This window comes from Siphateles boraxobius, unplaced genomic scaffold (genome assembly GCF_051911475.1).
Source record: "Siphateles boraxobius isolate OS27281-9 unplaced genomic scaffold, OSU_SipBor_1 66, whole genome shotgun sequence".
NCBI lineage: Eukaryota > Metazoa > Chordata > Actinopteri > Cypriniformes > Leuciscidae > Siphateles > Siphateles boraxobius.
The window spans coordinates 32,717,457-32,740,000 of NW_027509193.1; the positions used below are offsets into that span (position 1 = coordinate 32,717,457).

Here is a 22,544-nt window from a genome sequence, read left to right on the forward strand (position 1 = left end):
CATGAAGAGCCAGAGAAGCAGATTATAGCAGGCCTCCTCTTTCAGTCCCTCCAGGGGAGGACAACCCCTCTCCCCCAGCATCCACTGGCTTTAATGCTCGGCATCCCCCTGGACCAGCCTGGATCCAGACCAGACACACACACACACGAGCTGGACATCCCAGCCAAGCCATCTGATGGATTTGATCTTGACTTTTTTTTGACCCTGCTGCACTAATATGCATATTGAGGCCAATGCACTGCATTTCTTCTTGTTTTCGATTAGCTCTAATCATTTCTGTCTTTATAAGCATGCTTAGGTATAAGAAGTCAGATATGTGCAAGTTTACTAAACGGCATACAACGAGTTGGGCTCTCTTCACGGTCTCTCTCTCCCCCTCTTGCCGGGGTAAGATAAGCACCCGCTCACAAGCGTTTTCCCCTGAGACTCGCTCTCCTGCAGCAATGCTGTGCACCAACCTGATAAGGTGTGAGAGCTGAGTTCTGCTCCAATCCCGATGGAGCCTCACCACAGGTGACCAATCACTGCGCAGCTTCCCGTTGTTCATCTCATCTCATCGCTGAGCATGCATGGTCAGGTCAGGCCGAGGGCCATAAGTCTTTTTTACAGCATTGAGCTTTTATATCCCTCTTCTATGATGCATTAGCCACACATGTGCTGATATGGTAGATTATAAATTTACAAACACGTGTTACATAGCTTTCTTTAGACCATGATAAACTTGCAAAATCTTTAGCATTAAAGTAAAATCCAAAATATTGCTTCAACTTCGATAGTCAGATAGTTTGATCTTGCCACGTCTTATCAGCCTCTGCTTCATTCCACTTTTTCAAAACGCTTTCAAAGTCTTCTCAAGCCTTTGCCAGATTAACCGTGTGGTCTTCAGGGGACTGAAACATACACCTTTAAGATGAGAGGCACTTTGAACATTTAAATTAGGTACAGTTCCCAGGGAATCTTTTTTTTCCCGGAGCCCACAAAAGTTAGCACACTTTGCTTTGAAGGTAAAACATTTTTTTTTTCTCTGCATGCAGTCAGTCTGTTGGGGTTCTGGAACATTCGCTTTTCTGTCATATTTTATTTTATCATTTTCATTGCCTGTTATGGATGAAATTTATGTCAGTCTTCTTTGGATTTCACTCTTACAGTTTCCTATAAATAATTATTTTAATAGATTTCAAAACGAAATTAATTATGGACCCTTTTCACAGACTGAGATGATGCGTCTCCACCATTATTAACATCGTAAAATCTAGTAAAGTTTTAAATATTTAAATTTTTAAAGAATGTATTGTACATTTTTAACACTGTACCTTGTGTTATATTACCTTGGCATTCAATTTCAGAAAATTAGTCAATGCTGCTGCATGAGTTTAATTTGATACAATGGCTGCTCTGGGAGTATGAGGAAATTTGACATCTTTCCTCTCAACTTAATCCTTTTTTACGGATTTTTTTACTCTCCATATTTTTTTCTCTTTTGGAAAGAAATGCTATCATGGAGTTTTTCTTTTGCTATATTGGAGCAAATGGGAATGCACAAATTATATTTGTTGTAGTTTCTGCTCAACACTAAATAAGTTTACCCAACTATGACGAAGCCTGGAAATGTGAAAAAGGTTTATTAATTTAAGCATTAAATTGGCAATTTGTAAGAATTTTCATGTTGCATATTAATCGCTTTTTTTGAGAGGAAATCACAGCATATATTTACATATTCATCTAAACGTTGCTCTCAGCAGCGTGGACGGCGACTGGATGCTCAGTAACCGTAAATCGCTGTAAAGGTAATTTCCTTTTTACTTCTAAGCAAAGACAGAAAAAGAACTTCGCCATGAGTTTATCGGGGCCTTGAATCACGTGCAGTCTCTTGTAGGCTACTTTACATGAGCACGAGAAATAAGTTGCTGGCTGCAGTTCACTCCACGGCCACATGTGTCGCTAATAACAAGGGTTTCTTAATTATACATAAAGCCCCTTTAAAATAAATTGTTAAAACCACAAGAAAAACACTTTTTGATCTTGAGAATTTGCCCTTGTAAGTGTAAAGGTCTTGTGAGTCACTACATATCTGACAATTAGATGGGCAACATTAAACTACTTTTCTTTTTGTCTTTTATTTTACACTGTCCAAAATAATATTGCATTGCCCATTTTACATGATGATGATGAATTGATTTTAACATGTTTAGAAGAAAAAGCGTGTGAGACTTGTGTGTAAATCTTAAGGCATATCTAGATGGTTGCTAGGGTGCTCTAAGTGGTTGCTAGGGTGTTTTGAGTGATTTACCAACACCAGTTCTCTGATATTCTTATTTCTAATAATGGCTCAGATCAGTGAAAATCTGTGACAGTCCTACAGTCTATCAAGTGAAAATAATAATGCTTGCCATATAAAGTCTACATGGTGTTCATAATGCACTGTATCATGGGCAGTGTAATGCAAGTAATGTACAGTAATTTTTGGGACAGGAGGTGTAATAATGGTTAATCCAGACATCAAGGATCAAATGGTTCTTTTGCTTTAGGTTGAGGGAGGTTTGCCTGATGTGTGATTATAGCTGTGCACTACCTCAGTCTTTGGCCCGGTTCACTCGCCAAGGTCAGCATTCCTGGCCCGGCCGTTGCTTAGCTGAATCTGAGCTTCATGCTCTCAGTAGCCCTGCTAAATTAAAGACAGCCAGTCAGAAATTAAAGCCAAGCCAAGGAACCGGCAGTAGAGCCTAAATTCAATCTGGACTGCATGGTCAAAAATGACCCTCCTGTTTGAAGTGAAAAATGAATAAAGATGAAAATGAAGTGAAAAATGAAACAAAAATTGAATGTCAAGCCATTTTTTGAGATGCATTCAGTCTCATGATGTCATCACTTTGTCATATGGACCACCAATAAAAAGTGTTGAATTTTGGCCTGTTTTGGTGCAGTTTACTTTACATCACCCTGTGGATGTTTTAAATTGTCCTTTAGGATAATCATATATATATATATATTTGAAAATTAATTATTTATGCTACTAAAATGCATTACTACAAATGCAAGGGGAAAGAATTTGCAAAGGTCACATGGGTCATATCGATCTACTGTTGAGTATATATATCAACTACTCATTTTCTCTGACCCAAAATAAGCAATAAATCATGCATTCATTTCAGTAACATTTTTCATTTGAATGTAAATGTTTTTGTATTTTTTTTTATGTATCTGCTTTAGTGAATCTCTGGCTGTTGCAACTCTGGTCAATGAAACGCCTTTTCTTTCTTTCCTCTCTTTTTCTTTGATTGAACGTTTGCAGTGGCGGTAAAAAATCAAGGATGCGATGTTTAGGCACAAATATAAACTAGTGTAATTTATTATACCATCAGTTTATATTCGTAATACTTGTTTAGAGAGAGATTTTTGGTAGTATTTCTGAAGTCAGTATTAAACGCACCTGCACAAATCATCAGTGTGTTCTTTCTTCCGTCCAATATTTAGTTCTGATCCTATCGTTCAAAATGTTAGAGGAAATAATAATTATTATTTTAATTTTATTTTAATCACGTGTATTAGCGGTCATGTTTATTTTAAAAGAGAGATAGAAGACAATTTTTACATTCTTTGTTGATGAGAATCATTTCAATTTCCGTCAGTCTAAAATTTGTTTTTTTTTTTAAATGATGTTCGTAATGATGACGCAATTTAATGGCAAATTGTAAGATTTCCCGTTCTTAAATATAATATTTGAATTCTACACAATCCAGAACTTGCACTATTTTTATCCTAGCCTAGTCTTTGATGTCACACGGACCAAATGTTCTTCGTTAATTAATGAAAGCATGATGATCATAATAAAAACTTAGGCATATATATTTACATTAAGCGTTTTAATTTCGTTTAAAATGAATTAGTACACATTTGTGTTTTTGTTTTTTGTTTGTCTGAGATGTGTCGGGCAGACTATAAATCATCGAGCTGATATTTCATATATTTAATAAATGAAGAATATATTAGCCTAATACAATAAATTATGAGCAATAATTGCTCATAATGCACGAAGCGATTTGTCAGACTGTTAAATATGATATTATAGCCTACTTATTAATGTTGATTTAAACTGATTAATGAACAGTATTTGGAATGAACAAATATTTAATAAGGCCCTATATATTTTTATATATTGATACTATTATTCATCTTTTACATTTATTATATTTATATTTCGGAATACTGAACTGTAAATTGTGTAAACTGTAAACTGTGAACTGTAAATACTGTGATCATTTTATTCAAATGATGTTTTAAATCTAAGGCACAGAAAGCTCCGACGCTCATTTGTGTTTTTGACAGTTGTTTGATTTTTAACGCAAAACGAATACTCACGAATATTTATTTAAGAGTTAATTAATTTTCTATTGGCTTAATGAAAAATATGCTATGGCATGTTTTCAGAGATGTTTAAAAACAGGTGAGGGCGTTTAGAAATAAAAGAAAACACTCTAAAAAATACTGGGTCGAATATGTTCAAACTCAGCCGTTGGGTTACATTTTTAAATTACATTTAACCCAACGTTTGGGTTTGTCCATATTTGACCCAAATTGGGTTAAAACAACCCAGCATTTTTTATTAAATTTCATAGCTTAAATCTATTATCAAAAATGATTAAATAAATTATGCAGAATGACATGATTGGCTGTTTAAAGTTGTGTTTGTTAGATATAATTTTGCTCTTATGCTTATAAATAGCCTATTCGATTTCAAACAAGGAACAAGAGATCTTTTTTCTTCTCCCCTGATTTATTATTTATTCTCTTCTCAACATGAATTATTGAGGACGATTTCCGTTTATTAATTCCTTTTTGTTTTGTTTCATCTTTATCTGTATTGTTTGCTTCTATCATGGTCATAGATTAATGGCTTATTTTGAGATACTAGCGCAGTAAATAACTTCAAAAAACGTTTCATACATTTGTTTCATGATATGAAAATTACAATTAGCAAAACATAAATAATCTCTATACAGTGAGTCCATAAAATAATGAATGCTAAACAATACGTTTAAAAGGATTTTGCTAAGATGTGTCATCTTTATATACACAGGGATATACAATTCAATTGTGTTTGTGTTTTTATTATTTTATTTATCATTTGTTTCTATTGTGACGAAAGGAAAATTAATTTGTTTGATAATGCAGTTGGCAGGTGCATCAGGGCTTCACTGAAGGCCAACGCGTGTCTCCTTCAGGTCGTTTGGAGGTCTTTCTTCTGTTTTAGCCCAGGTATGTTAAATTAATTAAAACAGCCACAATTAACCCTCAAATAAGATGAGCTTTACGAGTTTTCATTCATCTGACATCTGGCATATATTATGAATTAATTAAACCTTAGACAACCAATGGGGCCTGATTATACCTAAATTACCGTTGAACAATATAGTTTTTTCTCCTCGCTATTTTAAGTCGGAATTAGAATCTGTTTTAGCCAACATGCGATTTTCCTAATAACACAATTAATTTGTCTTGTTCTTCGACTAAAACATTACTTTTTACACCCATGTAATATTTTTAAATGTGAGGTCGACCGCAAATCGTTTATTTGATTGCATGAAGATTTGCTGCAGCAGAATTTTAAATATAGTGAACATTGCTGAAACTGCACACTACACCTGTTCACTTCTGCTAAACACTTTCATCATAGCAGAATTAGGGTTTACATTTTACTTTTGCACCAATGTATAGACTCGATTTGATAACATAAAATAATAAGATTTATGGCCGCACACATATATATCAAAACCTTAATTCGTGCAGTGCTCGAGACGTCACCGTTTAACAAAAACTGCACACTTCATACACGCACATCTCTCTCTCTCTCTGCCTCTCTCTCTCTCTTTCTCTCTCCGGTGAACGGTATAATCCCCTGCCGTTCCCGCTTCTCTCCAAGCCCGTATTTAATTTCCTTAAACCCCCAGCTGCCGTACTGGTTCCTCTGTGAACACGACAGACTGTGAAGCGCTCCCGTTATTAATAATTCACCAGCCACTGCACGAATCCGTCCACAGATCAACCCGACCGTTCCGTACGGGTCAACCAGGGATAGCGCGTTTATTTTGGCAACTACTCTCACATAGGCTACTTAACATACATGAATTAGTTATTCAAAACGTTCGCGCGTTATTCGTTTTGGCGACATAAAAGTCCACATTCCTCTCGCGCGTGTGATTCAGCAATATTGCCCATAATGACGTCCTGTCCATAATAATTGATCGTGTAATCCATGCACTGAGGAGGAGGAGGAGGTCATGGAGATCAGGTCTCCAGTGAGATGGATGGAGACTGAGCACCAATTCACCCAGAGTCCGTGAGCTGAAACTGCGCAGGCTGAAAGTTGCTGTCGGTGGCGCACGGCGCGAGCTCGACTGAAGCCAGCCGGACCGGAGAGACACGCTCAAACCGGGGGATTCGTACCAGAGGAGCGGTCGAGCTGAACCCGCTCCGGCCCCGAAGCTTTCACCTTTTTTCTTTGTATCTGCTGAAAGACAGAAACGCGCCGGCTGATTCCTGCTAAAGTCTGTGCGTAAAAGTTGGTCGTTTTCCGCGATCCACGGGCCCGTCCCGCAACCCGGTTCTTCTGCTTCCGGTATCAACGGAGAAAGACGACTCATTTGCTTTTAGTCTTCTACCGCGCTCCCTTTTTTTTGGGCAAAGTTTTTTTTCTTCCTAAAGGAGTAAAATGGGTCTTTGAGACTGTTGGCAATATTCCCCGCTCCACAATGGTACGTTGCTGTGTTAATCAACTTTGCTCTTTTTATTTCTGCTATAACATGCTGGTAAACATGGAGAGATGGGTTTAGATTGATAATATGCCTAGCAATAACTGTCCCAGATTAATTTTGGGCGGTTTTAGTTTTAGCGCAAAAACTCTTGATGCACAGCAATATGTGCAATAGTTCTCGGTCGCCTCGATGCACATACAGCCAGTGTGTGTGTGTGTGTGTGTGTGATGTAGGCTATAACGCTCTGTTATGGGAAATGCTTGAAGTTGTTCATGTTGATTGGGAAGTTAGCTTGAAACTGTGTAGAATATTTTCCTGTATCATATTGCATTATGCCATTTGCTGTGCAACTGATTTATTACACGATATGGGCATAGTATATTAGGCTAAAGTGAATATAGAAGACTGCATTATCACAACGCAATATCATAGTTTAACTTTGACCCTGTGGCAATCCACCTTTCATCATCACTGGTGTTCTGGATCATCTCTTTATATGGCGGTGGATAATGAAGTGTTGTGTAGGATAATAAGCCTCCAGTTTACACGCTTTCCAGTGTTATTGGGATTACAGGCGACACATGCACATCTAACATGCCATTACTGAAATTGTTCCACTGCGCACGCTTGTCACGGGACAACAGTCGCCGCCCACATGTCGTCTGTCAAAAAGAACAAAATCTCGGAGGGGTTAAATATAGAACAATAGTGCTGGATGCAACTTATTTCGTGTCCATGCTAACTTTTATTTAGGACTGCAGAGTGGAGAGTTATATGTAAAGTATGCACTGCACTGATTAATGCATTGCAATTGTTTTTATTTTGTTTGCACATGTTATCGTTTTATATGTAAACCCACTAACTTTTAAATAAGAATAATTGTAACAATAATAATTGGCAAAAGATGTACATATTAATGATAGATTCATATTCGGCTGATAACCGCACTCTTAGAAAAAAGGGTTCAATGGGGTTCCTAGAACCTTGACTCAGTTTTAAAAACCAATTTATTTCAAAAAGGTTTGGAGACATTTCTTAAATTATTGCATTATACTTTCAGGTTTAACTGTTTTTTTTGTGTGTGTTTTTTTAGTGATAAAGTATGGTTACAAGCTTTGTGTTTAAAAAATAATTAATTAAAAGAAAATCTATAAAATGATACCATGATGGGAGTCCAAATGTATATAGGCATATGAAGAGCCTGACAGAAACCGTTAAATATTTATATAGTACCTTCTCTTTTAAGAGTATGTGTGTGTCCACTTGGCCGATTAGCAGAAGTCAGTTCGAAAATCTACAGCTCAGTCCATGTATTTAAAGAGCAATTTGTTTTTACAATTTCAGAAAAAAATGTGCATTGTCATGTCAGTTGCTATAATTAAATGATATAGTCTATATATGCACTATTGTCATGACACTGGACTTTTCAACTTTGATACAATATTTTGAAAAATCAGGGAGGCTTTATTTGAATCGTAAACTACATTTTTTTTAAAAGAGACAGGTAAACAGCCAGTAATAAAATAAGAACAAATAAACAAATTACAAACAATAGCACAAATAAATACAATATAAAGAGACAAATGACATAACAGTGTTTTAAGTTTGTCAGGTGGGTTTAACAGTAATACTCAGGTAAGACATACTACAGAAACGAAAGTAATCAAATGTAAAATAACACTGGATATTTTTCATTGTAAAAATTAAAAACAGATTAATCCTTACAATTTAAGGTACAATATGTAGGATTTTTGCAGTAAAATATCCAAAAACCACTAGGCCAATGTTATATATTTTGTTTAGTTGATTACTTACAATATCCCAAATGTTTCAAACAATTTGTAAATCGTGAGAAAATTGCGATTTTAACCAAGGAAACGGGACGTGTGAGCAGAGGTGAGGAGTCGCCAGTCAATGACGTCATATCTGCGTTACCCTCGGTTTCCGCCAGGTTTGACCTCGTACTGCCATAGTAACCATGGCGACAGACGTTGACAACTGGCCCGTTAAGTCTAGAAGGACGCTCACACTGTTGTTGTTTTGTTCAAACATTTTGGATCATGGCAAGCAGACTTTGAGACAAAAAGAGGACTAAAACGAAGATCAACATCTTTCGAGATGCCGAGAGCTCCACGTCTGCGACTAACTTCGACTTGACAGAGACGCGAGTGTTGCATGTACTTTTAGACAGGTGAGCAAATGTACATAAAACAAATTTTATCAATGTTAATCAATGTTATTTAGTTCAACATGATGAAATGTTAGAATTGGATCTGTATGTTATTCTAATGTTGATCTAGCTTAACGTACTTAGTCTCATACAGCCAACACACAACCTAACTAACAACATTCAACACACTCAAATGCCGTTTAGTGTAACTGTTAGAGCAAGTGAAACAGCGCTGCATTACCTCAAGTTTGATTCGTCTAATAAACTGACCTGTGTGAGTATTAATCCAGCACTTGCGTGTAGTTCGGTAGAATGAAATGTCCTTATTCCTTTATATCCGCGGGACTCGCGTTGCGTGTGGCGCTGGTATACGTCTAGCAATCGTGCCCTGCTTCATACCACAGTCATGTTAAAAACATTAATGTATTCACTCATCCATAAAAGATCCATCAGCTTGACGACAAGATCCATAATTCAGCTTAATGTGGAATATACGTCATCAGTATATGCCTTTGTTATTGTAAGAGGTTAGCGACCCCTAGCGGCGCACAAAATCCTTGCATATTGTACCTTTAAAGCAACCACAGTTATTCAGTCAAGAGCAGCGAGTGATTTTCTCAGGAAGCAGCAGGTTAGGCTGCTGTCACTTTAAGAGTTAATGCACAGATCCAATATGCTGTTACACAACATGCGCTTTCTCTCAACTATTACAAGATGATAATATTTTGCAAGATAAGCATGTATATAAGCATGTATATTACAATAATGTAAAATAAGTTAATTTGGAGCTCGCAAGCTTGTTCAAGTGCGCGCTCTTTTGCCGTGCACCGCGAAACCTGTGAGAATGACTAAAATGATGTGCAATACAAGCACTTTTAGACCAGAGTGAATTTGTCGTCGGTTGGAAAAGAGAGAGTGAGAACACGCAGCTGGTATCTGTGTATCGATACCATTACATATCAAAATATCGAAAAAATAACACTATACTGTATATGTGTGTATGGGCCATTCCACTCTCTAGTATCAGTATCGGAATACAGAAAATGCTAGAATACTGATTTAAAATATAATATCAGCAAAAGCCATAGTGTAAATTCAATCTTAAAAGTATTTGGAGACTTTTTGTGGCATGTCTTTTAAATAATGCTGTAGGTCTGCTGTGTAAAATACACATGCAGCCATTTCTTTGAGTTTTTAGGCTTTTATTTATAGGACAGACAGAGATGACATTTGCAGCTCTGACACGTGCTGCTCTTTCAAAACTAAAAACACAAGGAACTTGCATTTAAATATCATATCGGCTGGATTTTCAGATCTTCAGGAAAGAACATCTGTTCGGTGTTAGCTCAGCGCTAACCTCAGATAGCTTGGTCTTTACTTCTCACCAGACAGGCCACAAGAAGCCGATCTGAGGAGACATCAAGCTATTGGCAATCAACTAAAGCACATTACCCAGGTGTCCTCATTACAGAGTCTAAACGTTCAGCTAATTTATGCATCGGCCTTCTTTATTTTCAACTAGTTTTCAGCTCTCCTCCACTTTGTCAGGCTTCGGAATCCGGATTATATTTGATTGCATGACTGATGCAATATAGGCTTGTACTTGTTGATGATTTCCAGATGGGCCTGAATATCAGCACGTTAATGTGGATAATTATTTGTTTACCCGCTCTCTTAAATGGCACCAACCCAAATAGGCCAGTGCAGAAAGAAACGAGGGAATCTATTCAAAGCTGACTCCACATGGGATTAACGTCTTCTCTTAAAAAAAAAACTATTTAATTAAGCCTCCAAACAACAATCAAAGATATGATGCTAGATAGTTGACAGCTATTTGCCTTGCGGCTATAGCAGGCCTCCGTCAAACATCGACAGAAATGCATCTGGGTTATACTTTGATGACAGTTGGAATGAAGAAAAGTTCTAATAGCAAACAAGGTATTCTATAGTTTAAAAAACAAAAAAGGTTTTTATGTTGACTGCAAATTTGAAAGCAGAATACTTTATGTCTTTGACATCACAATCCTTTATTCTGCAGTCTGTGTTTCATTTGTTTATTGAGAGAGTGGATACATTGATGTTAGTATAGCAATTTATTAAATAGCGACCCATGTATGCCATGTGTTACTGCCCCCTCTGGTGAAGTGGTGTTAGTTCACCTGTCAACTGAGCTTGATCTTATGACCAATCAACATTATGACCAAGTCATTTGACACAGATGTCTCTGATTAATTGGCTGTTGGTTTTAGCTTTTTCTTCTATTGCAAGCCAGTGATGTGATGTTAATGAAACGCTGGTTATCTGCATGTTGTCATGTCCATCAGTTTCATTGTCATAACTGCATAACTTGTCACAATGATTAGTAGCATATAGCCCTACATTAGTCTGACATCAAATAGCCTTTTAAGAAGTCTATACCAGCACAAAGCTAACGGTTCCAAATTGTCTTAATGCAGTTGCTTAAGAAAATAAGCAAAATTTAGTAACCGGTCTGAGACAGTTCGGTGAAGGATCCATCCGACTTAATCAATTCAGTAACTCATCTGTAAAAGAACAGACTCATTTATTGAGGATTTACACTTGCCAACGTTATTTTTTGATGTAGGCTTCTGAAAAAGAAAAGGAAAGTAATTGTTCAACAATCAACAATCAAGCCTTGAAAATACAATGCATTAAAATGCAAACACTGATAATGGAATGCATTTTTTTCAATTAGCACAATTCAACATGCTTTTTAGTTTCAAAGACATTTGTCATTATTTTACTTCCATGGGACTACACTGCTTGCTCTTATACTTTTTTCATTCACTAAGAAAATAACCAGAAGAGTTATTTGGTAATTACGTAATTATGAGTAATTCACCGGTTGCACTTCCAAGTGGGATTCGAACCAGTCTCTCCGGCATGGGAGGCGGGTGCGCTTAAAGCACGGGACATATCAAGCCGACATCAAAGAACTAGCGGCGACGAAAGCTGACTGTGTTGTCGCCTCGCGTCGGCTGCGTCTCGGCCAAAAAGCTGCGCTTGAACACACCAAACGGTCTAAAAGGGACTGTCAACTAGCATGTGCTTTCTGCTCCTGCGTTTAAGTAAACATCTGTCTACATCAGCAGGTATCAATAGTCTATTTTCGTCATTCAAAAAGGGAAACTGAAACTAGGACTGCATTTACAGCTCTTGCTTAGGCTACATTGTTGAATATCAATCATTCTGATCACTTTCTTCATTCCAGTCGGCTCATGTTATTATGAAAATATTTGTGCATTCGAATGCTCAAGATGATGTCAAATTATAACAACCTTCTGTCTGTGCGGTCTTGACTTCTTTGCTCGCTTTCATCACTTTTGCTTTCATTCTCATGCACTGACTCGTTCTCTAAACGGAACAGCCAATCAGAGCTCTCTCTCTCACCAACGCCCATTCAACATGCTGAATCGGCCCCCCAAAAAACCCAATAGCGTCTGACAGAGCCAACATTGTGGAAAAAATGGAAAAAACGAAGCCGACCAAAGCTCAAAAACGGTTCAACATTGCCCGACAGCCGACCGCCGGGTTGGTGTGTCTTGGCCTAAAGAACGCACATCTCCAGCATTAGTCGCCAGTGCGCCTCTTGAGGCCAGGGGAGTGAGGTTTACTCACACAGCTCTTACTGACTGGCCTCCGTTACACTGGTCGAGCTTTGTTTTTGAATCACTAAAATGAACCGGCTCACAAGAGTCAGTTGTTTGGCAATCAGACTCTACTGGTCATGTTGTAGCCTTATGTTGTTTTTGCTTGCATCTCGCAAGTACTCAACAGAAACACGTTTCTACACGTGTACAGTACTACACTGTATTTGTATTGCTTTTTATTCAATGCAGACAGCAAACTCACAATCACCACTAAGATTTTTAGATTATAATACGTTTTTTAAAAAGCCACTGATATAGGGATAATTTTCTTTTTGCTGTTTTTTGTTTTGTTTTGAATGAAGATCAGTGGAGAAAGATGTATTTTGTGCCCAGATGGTGTAGTTACGACATCTACCAGCAGGGGCTTAACTCTAACCATAAGTAGTCGTAGGCCTATAACTTGTTCAGCACTGTTTGTGCTACATCCATGAATGACTCGTAACTGTAAGGTGAGGAACTCAGAGCACCAACCAAAACACTCGGCATTTTGTGTGGACATGAAAAAGTGTATCTAATTATTGAGAATGTCACTCTCCTTCCTTAGTTTTTCCACTAATGTTAAGAAGCCATTTACTTAAAAAAAACTTTAAATATCTTACATTTTGATTATAAAGTGGTAAAATAATGATTCATCCTGTTTAATAGCTCATAATCAGACACGACTCTGGCTTGCAGTTCCTGTGCGGACAGAATCAATGCTTAGTGCCCAAAACAGCTCTGAAAACAAACAATAAGCAATCTAACAGCCCACCCTCCTCCTCGGGTTCATTATTACTGCTGTTCCTCGCTCATTTCGCTCTCGCGGCTCCTCTAGAGATGGAGGTATGAAATATCACATTTTCCCAGCATTTCTCCCTGAAGTGGCCCTGGCACGCGTTCACACGGCATACATTTCTGCTTTCATATATTTCCCCCTCTCACCGCTTTTAAAAAACAAATCCCCATCCTCCCTCGCTGGGCTTTAATGTGTCTGCCGTGTTACCTGGGTTTGTAGAGCGGTAGCAGTTGTGTAGAAGTTCTGTCGACTGTCAGTTTCCCTTATGTGTGAACACATGAATTGGGATGTATAAAGGTATGAAAATAGTTTTAATTGTGGCTTGTTGTTGTCGTTTGTAGTTTATATGAACGCATATGCCAAAGCATGTCCAGGTCACGTTTCACCCCAAAAACTAAAGAAAAAAGCAAGTAGTAGTTTATATTTATGCATAAAGAAAATTTGGATTATTTTCAAAAGCTTGATAAATCACACCTGTTTCTGTAACATCACTAAAGAATCGGGAGCGTTATCCGTGCTTTTTTTTTTTTTTGCTAATAAAGAAAACCAGCCAATCAGAAATACCCTCTGCTTCTGAATCATTTTGCGATTTCTGGTTTGCTGAAATGTTTTTAGTGATCGGGGTTTTCCAAAAAAAAGGGGGAGGGGGGGGGGGGGGGGGGGGGGCGATGACTTAATCTAGATGGATAAAAACGCATACAGCGATATAGCGTTTTGCATTGTAACATTATTTTCACGAGAATCAATAATATTTCTCACTCCAAATCTGACGATAATGCAGACCTTTTTTTTCCTTAGATGCCATTATTTTCGATGATCCTCATTATTACTGTTTTTTTATTTTTATTAAATCAGCAAATATTAAAGGTGACAAACTACCATAATGTAAAAATGCTTGGAAAAATAAATAAATGAAATAAAAACAGGCGCTATGTTTATACATCATATATTTTAGGTCTAAACGACTACATTCTCACCTAAAAAAACAACTTAAAACTGGATTTCATGACACAATAACAGTAGCCTAGTATTTGTAAAATTAAAGTATATTTTCTCCTCCTTGACGTTTGCTGTGATAAATGCTGCCAGTATAGATCAGGCAGAAACAAGCGACTAATACACATTGTGAAACGGTTTCCGTGTGATATTAGTAGAATATGGCATGGCTGGAAAAGGGTCTCATCCAATCAAATTCGAGAACCAGAACGAACTGTTGTATATAACTTTTGATTGCAGCAGTTGATATCCTGGCAAATTTGATCACACTAATGAGATCACATTGGAAACATGTATTAAAGGTGCTCTAAGCGATGTCACGCTTTTTTTAGGCCAAAACATTTTTTTGTCACATACATTAAACATCTCCTCACTATCCGCTAGCTGCCTGTCCCCTGAAGACACTGTAAAAAAACACGGTCTCTGCAGACACCCCAGGCTCCACAAACGACAACAAAAACAAACTGCGCTAACGAAACATAAACTGTTCCAGCCAACCCACAAGAAGGATTTGGGGGGTTAGTGCGCAGATTAGGAGGAGGGAGGGTGTAGCTAGCCTCCATTTTGTTTGACAACACTTTGAACGTCAACAAGAAGTGACGTCACCCGACATCGCTTAGAGCACCTTTAAGGCCGTGTGTCCACCAAAGCGTTTTTAGCCGTGTGAAAACGCTAGACGCTCTGCTGAAAACGCCTAGCTGTGGGTGCTTGAGAGCGTTTTGGCAGCACTGCGTTTTTTCAGTTGAGACGATTCGTTGCTATGATACAGAATTTCCGCAGCACAGTTTACTTGTAACTGATTTCATAGATAATTTGTTTCATACTAAAAATTTATTTTTCATCCATTTTGTTCGGTTAGCTCTGCTGGTTGATGTCTTTGTACAGGTAGAATGGTAGAATGTTGTGACAGTCAGTCGGTGTGATATTTGTCCCGCCCCTCCTCCACTGTGATTGGACGGCTGTGTAAAAAGTGACAGTGATGAGCGCAGCGTTTTACCCAAAGTTGAACAGTTTTCAACTCTCGGCGACCAGTAAAAAGTAAAAAGTTAAAAAACGCGGCGCTCCCATTGAACACAATTAGAATTTTACACCAGGAGCGTGAAAAAACGCTTTGGTGGACACACGGCCTAAGTTTATCTCATGAGAAACATCCAACCTATCTCACGGGAAAACGTAACTATTTTACAAGGTGGCGATTTCGTATGAATTTTGTGCTATGTGAATCATATGAAAATGTAAGATTTTTTAGAAAAAAGTAAACATGTAGCTCCACCCCTAAACCTAACTGCCACTGGGGTGTAAACCGTTTATATGAACACATGCAAATGCGATTTTACGAATTCATACTAATTAGCCACCAATTCGCCAAACATGTAAAATAGTTACGAAGTGCCATGAGATTGCGCTGCAAACCTCTGAGGCTTTAGCGAAGTCTCCATTTCATTGCTGTCGAGATTTTGAGCTTGGCAAAACTAAAATCAACTTCGAATACCTTGCCAAGCACCACCATTTCCTTCAGAAAATGTGAAAAAAAGCTGGTACATTCAGCTATTTAAGTTTTTTTGTTTGTGTCTCACATTCGTCTCGCTTTTATTATGATTGCTGCACTATTCCCATTTCCTATTATGTGTATAATCTTCATATCAGGGCAGTTTTGAGATCCCCTGTGAGCAGACACGAAATGTAACAGGCCCATCATTGCGCATTAGCAGACATTTTGAATATGGCTGTTCGTCGTTCGGCTCTAAATATGTTTGTGTTGATACTCAAGAGTTAATTATGACGGGCCTAGGGACCGGTTTCGCTCAGGGCTGGCCATATGGATTGGGCATATGCTGCGTATATATAGAAAAGGGTGGCATGTTTAATTGACGCAGTTCCACGCTCCATAAACATCCACAGCGAGGGAGAAAGAGGACGGATCTACAGGGAACTACATCAAACAATCAGCGGAGACTCAAACAAACCATCTTACTTTAAAGTGTGAAGGCAAACCAAGCGGAAGAGAGGGACTCATCTGTCTCTTTGTTTCACCTTCCCCTGTTTCTCTGTCCATCACTTTTAGAAAAGCTGTTTGACATGGATAAAAGAGTATTTTCATATATTATGATATGGAGCACAGTAGTAAAAATCCCAAACCTTCTTTGGAGACGAGCCTGTTTCTACACATTTTAAAAGTATAACAACCAGCTGAGTTGGTTGAACCTTAGTTCTCGTTCTTCAGTTTGTTTAGTTAATCGCTTTGACTTATGGATGTGTTGTGGAGAGAGAGAGAGAGAGAGAGAGAGAGAGAGAGAGAGAGAGAGAGAGAGAGAGAGAGAGAGAGAGAGCGTATGCAACCTTTCATTGCTGTGGATATGAATAGCTGGTGTTGCAGCCACATTTTGGTTAGCCAGTGTCTGGGATCTATTATAGTTTCGTGTGTGCACACACACATCTTTGCGTCTGTTATTTTAGTGCTGCATGTATTTTTATAGGAGTGCATTTTAGAGACAGGATTAATCCAGGGAATGTGTGCAGCAGAGTTTGCTTGCACTGAAATACAGTATATATGTCTTTCTTCTGAGGAGAAGAGGAATTCTCCATGTCTGGGATGCTGGGGGTTTCTTTAGAGGTTAAGGGACGGGTTTTTAGAAATATTAGATAACTTTAATATCTCAAATGTTTTTTTAGACGATAATAAGTGCTTAGGTAGCTTAGAATCTCATAATATATATATATATATATATATATATATATATATATATATATATATATATATATAGGATCAAATTGAAGATGTAATATTTATTATATTATATATTTATGTACATATTTAAATATTTTTAAATATGTACAGTATATACTGTATAGGCTACATATATAATATATGTGATGTGTTGTATTTATAATAATAATAATAATTATTATAAATATTTTAAATCCATCCAATCGTTCCATCCATCCATCGTTTAGAATTATATATATATATATATATACACACACACGCACACGCACACGCACACACACACACACACACACACGCACACGCACACACACACGCACACACGCACACACACAAACTTGTCCACTATCTTTGTGGGGACACTCCATAGGCATAATGGTTTTTATACTGTACGAACTGTATATTCTCTCCCCTTACACTAATCCTACCCCTAAACCTCACAGAAAACTTTATTCATTTTTACATTTTCAAAATTCAAAGCTTAGTAGATTTATTAAACCATTTCCCTCGTGGGGACTGCTGGCTGGTCCACACAATGTTGGTGATTTCAGGTTTTACTATCCTTGTGGGGACATTTGGCTAATATAAATAAAGGCACACGTTATACACACACGCACGCACACACACACACACACACACACACACACACACACACACACACACACACACACACACACACACACACACACACACACACACACACACACACACACACACACACACACACACACACACACACACATATCCATCCATCCATATTTTGCCTAGTAAGTCATATTTAGTTGATTCTGGAACAACATTCCTGCCCAAAAACATAACCCTCCAAACTATCCCTACCTTTAACCTAACCCGACCCATAACTTATCCATAAAACAAGAGTGAAATGATGGGTGAATAACTGATGCAGAAGCTCCTAACCTTGGTTGTAAGCCTAAACTTTACATAAACTATAAACTTGTCTCTCAAATCTGATAAGTTGATTGGAATGTTTATCCAGGATCAACAAAGATGTCAATCCAGGAACATGTTGTACTTGGTGAAATTACATTCACAGTTAGTACATACCGTATATTTATGATGAAATACAGTATAAAAGCCAACCAAAGTATGTGATTTTGGCATAAGTGTGGTTTCAGTTGTTCTTACATTTTTTTATAAACTTGATGAATCGTGGTTTGTTCGTGAAAACATTTGTATGCAGATTGCACACAAAAATTGAGCATGCTCATGGTTGATGAATGAGACCAAATGTCTCGAACTGTGCTCTTATTTGCCCAGACACCAAAATCTGCAGTCAACAGTCAGATTTCTTAATGTGGACTCAAACATTTCTCATCAAATTCTATCAAGATTAAATGATCTAAGCTGCTATCCACATTCATTTTATATCTCTATATACACACTGTGTCAGTCTGAGTCCCATTTTTGTCTATTTTATTCCTCAGGAGACAAATCTAATACTTCAGATCTCGGTTAAGTCGTATTAAGATCAACCCATTTGAGCTAGAGTTCCCATCTGGGTTTTTGTGTACTAGTTAATCACTTTTACTTTAAAAACAACTGGTATTGACCTCTTGCCCCATAATGCCGCTAGTGAACAGACTGCTTTTGCCCCCGGCTTTGCTGTGTGATTTAACATCGTCCCACTAATGGATAAATTGGAATGGGGGCTTATTCAGTTCCGCACACCCAGTCAGTGCATCTCCCAGCATACAAATGAACTGGGATGAATGGACACGACACTCTGAGAAAAAAAACAAAACACCTTGGCGGTCGTGTCGGGTGAAAGAGACGCTGTGTGAGAGGTTTGTGCTGAATAAGTCACGGATATACTGGGAAGTCAGGAGGTGTGAACGGGAACCAGTTTGGAGAGTATGGTCTGACTGTGCACAGCATGCAGAGCTGAAATGAGTTTAAGATGAAACCCGCTGATTACAGGCGCATGAGTCCAACGCTGCATGGGCGGCGTAAAGTTTGGCCAAGATGTGTTCAGTCACAAACTTTCAGAATAGATTTGAAGCTTTCTGAAGAAAACTTGGGGTGTTTGCACATGCAAAACTCACTGCGTGATGGGTGCTAAGCTGTTTCATTCTTACTGGCTCAAGTGTAAGAGTACACCTTCAAATGTCTTTGTTATATATATATATATATATATAATTTAAAATATTTAAAATAAAATTATATACATATACAGTATGTAGCCTATATGTAAATAATCAATTTGTATGTTTATGTAGCCTACTTAAAATTAAATATATAACTATTTGTAATATTTGTGTATGTGTATGTTTATGTACGTGTATAAAAAAATTAAATAAAAAAAACATACATATAAATGGTGCAGGATGAGTTGTATTTTTAAAATATGTGATTATTTATTTATTATTTATATTTTTGTTAATGTCCAAAAATGATTATTGTTAACATAATATATTATGGCTGTGCAATGATTAATCCCTTCCAAAATAAAAGTTTGTGTTTACATAATACATGTATGTGTATTGTGTATGATTATTTTGTATATATAAATACACACATATACATGTATATATTTAAGAAATATTTGCATGTATACTGTATATATATTTATACATAATTTATATTATATATTAATATTTTATATGTTAATATCACATTTTTCTTAAATATATACATTCATGTGTGTGTGTATTTATATATACAAAATAATTATACACAGTACACACACATAAATGCAAACTTTTATTTTGGATGTGATTAATCGTAGAACAGCCCTAATATATATATATATGTTTTTATAGCCTAAATAAATTATCTTATATTATTTTAGATATATATTATTTTATATATATATATAAAATTATATTATTATATTATATAATTATCTTATATTATTTTTTATATATATATATATATATATATATATATATATATATATACATATATATATATATATATATATATGTTTTTTATAGCCTAAATAAATTATCTTAAATTATTTTATAGCCTAATAATAATTATTAATTATTATTATTTTTATATTTATGCATATTTATTTTTTTGTATTGATTTAAAAAATTAAATATATAAATAGGAGTTGTATTTTTAAAATATGTATGTGATTATTTATTTATAATTTCCAATATTTGTTAGTGTCCAAATGTCAGTTGAAAAATGTTAAGTCTTTAAGTTCCACAAAGGGCGTTTTTTTATCTCTTTTTTTCTATGATTTGAGTTTTAAGAACCCAGAAACCAAAACACTGATCAGAAGACCTTATCTTAAGTATCTTAAGAACCTTCTAAAATATTTGGAAAACAGAGTGAAGGGTAAAAAGTATGTATTGTGATTATAATACTGATGACTTATATGTTATTATTATGTTTCAGGCCACCGAACCGTTCCTGGTGAATGAAGACCTGTCCAGAGGTCCTGGGATACCAGAGTGCTTCGTCGTGTCTGATTCCTACAGGGTACGTCTCCATATTACTCCATTATTCCTTCAGCATTGTAATTGATGTTGTGTTGAGTCAAAAATATAACCATGATCATTATTTCCATATGCACATATGCATATGCAGTAAAGCACAGTAAAAAAAAACTACAAAAAAAGCAAGTCTCATAATTTGACCGGAGCGCTGTTTTCTTGTGGGAAATGAAAATTATAACCTGCATACTTCTATAAAATGAGAAGTATACATGAGGGTACGACTGCAAGGAAGGGAGGGCGAAGAAAAAATACTGCAAAGCAGAAAGAGGTGCAGCTTTTAACATTCCACCCAGCGAGCGAGCTGGATTTACAGCGATGGGAGTGGAATAAAATGGCCATAAAAACAGAAGGGCGGGACGGAGAGATGGAGAGATGGGAAGGGGAGTCTGTGGATGACTGAAAATGAGACTGTTAATGAGCTGGGAGCCGGTTTTCTATTCCTCGTTTCCAGCGGATCGCTTTTGCCAATGTTTCGAGAGAAAAAAAAATCGGTGTTGCTCCAGCGTCTCAGAGAGCAGGCTTTCGCAGAAATGGAGGGAAAAAGGATGAAACGTGATTGGCTGACGTTACAGAAAAGGGCTGAGGTGTAAAATATAGCTGTGTTGGATATCAGGAATGTGTCAGACTATATCGTCCTTCGAGTTAATTTAGAGGAAAAAGGAGGGCCTGGCTATATTTTGTGCTGATTTTTGTAGCAGTGTGTTTTTCTGTTTTTATTTTGTGTAGAAACCAGGAGCAGTTCGCTCATTTTAAAAGTTTTGTCATGATGTTTTAGGAGCTGATGAATTAGTATTCAGATTTTAAGTTTGAGTGGATCTCAACTGGTGGGTTGTGACCCGAAAATGGGCCTCAGTTTTGATATATAGAGTCTCGGACAGCAGAGAAAAAAACATGCTAAATGCAAACAATTAAATGCTATTTAACCATATCATCATGCATTTTTATGATAGGGATGAGAAAACTATATTTTTTTGTTGATGTCCGTGCCTTTAAATCCAGTTGAGAACCACTGAACTTGACCATGTTTAATGCTGAGAACAAAAATAAGTAGGTAATATATCAAGCTTTTACTTGCAGTTTAACAGTTTTGTTCTTTTAGCTTAACTGTGTGTGCAACTGCTTAGAAGAAGCTTAAAGGTTTCTGTCAGGCACTTCATATATAGAACCTTTTAGGGGTTTCCATCACTTTATGGATTTAGTTAATTAAATTAAAAATTTGTTTTAATTCATTTATAATTTTAATGACATTTTATAAATTAAACAGCTTGTAAAGATACCTTTTCAGTGGAAAAAGGTAAATAACATGGTAAACACAAGGATCATGCAATCATTTCACTGTGGTGAAAACCAAGCTTTTAATGTTGTTTATATGTGTATGTGGTGTTTTTAATATGCTTTAAGACAAACCATGTGTGTATTCATAATTCAACACCATTGCATATGTATGTATGAAGTATTTTCTCCTTAAAACTGCAGTGAACCAAAGACAGTCTCAAAAACACGGTTTGAAATCGCTGGTGTTTCTGACGTCACAAACTACCTTGTAACCAATCAGGTCAACGTGTGATCGTCAACGAGTGGATCTCTGAGCTGGTGTGAGTGAGTGGAGGCGGGGCTCATTTGAATATTCATAGAACCGCGTATACTGAATGAGTCAAGCGTGTAGAGTTACATTCAAGCTATTTTAATGTAGAATTTCTCTGAATGAGTTTTCCTTTCTTTTAAGGAAAAAACTCTTAATTATGTTATTTTGGTGATCAAAGATTAGTTTTAAAGGATAAAATGATTGACTACAAGGGGACTTTAACACAAATCAAGTCAAGTCAAGTCAAGAACTCTTGGGTTGAACATTTTCCCCATTGAATATTTTTTCTAAGATTCTTAAAAATATAGGTTCTTTATTGGCATTGATGGTTCCATCAAGAACCTTTAACATCCATGCACTGTAAAAAATGATCGTGATTTTAACGGTAAAAATTTTACGGTAA

At 36.7% G+C, this 22,544-nt stretch overlaps 1 protein-coding gene across 16 annotated transcripts in view; it reads left to right on the forward strand.

Annotated features, from left to right (window-relative positions):
* The first annotated feature begins 5,909 nt into the window (after nucleotides 1–5,909).
* nfixb (nuclear factor I/Xb) overlaps nucleotides 5,910–22,544 on the forward strand; it is a 173,159-nt gene continuing 156,524 nt past the window's right edge. For 8 of the 16 annotated variants that reach the window (XM_077213661.1, XM_077213677.1, XM_077213662.1 and 5 more), the window contains exons 1-2: nucleotides 5,910–6,752; nucleotides 20,456–20,539. In XM_077213661.1, coding sequence (XP_077069776.1) covers nucleotides 6,750–6,752; nucleotides 20,456–20,539 — 87 coding nt within the window. In that variant the 5' untranslated portion in view covers nucleotides 5,910–6,749. The remainder of the gene's footprint in view (nucleotides 6,753–20,455; nucleotides 20,540–22,544) is intronic. The other 8 variants (XM_077213671.1, XM_077213660.1, XM_077213672.1 and 5 more) reach the window with 4 other exon arrangements.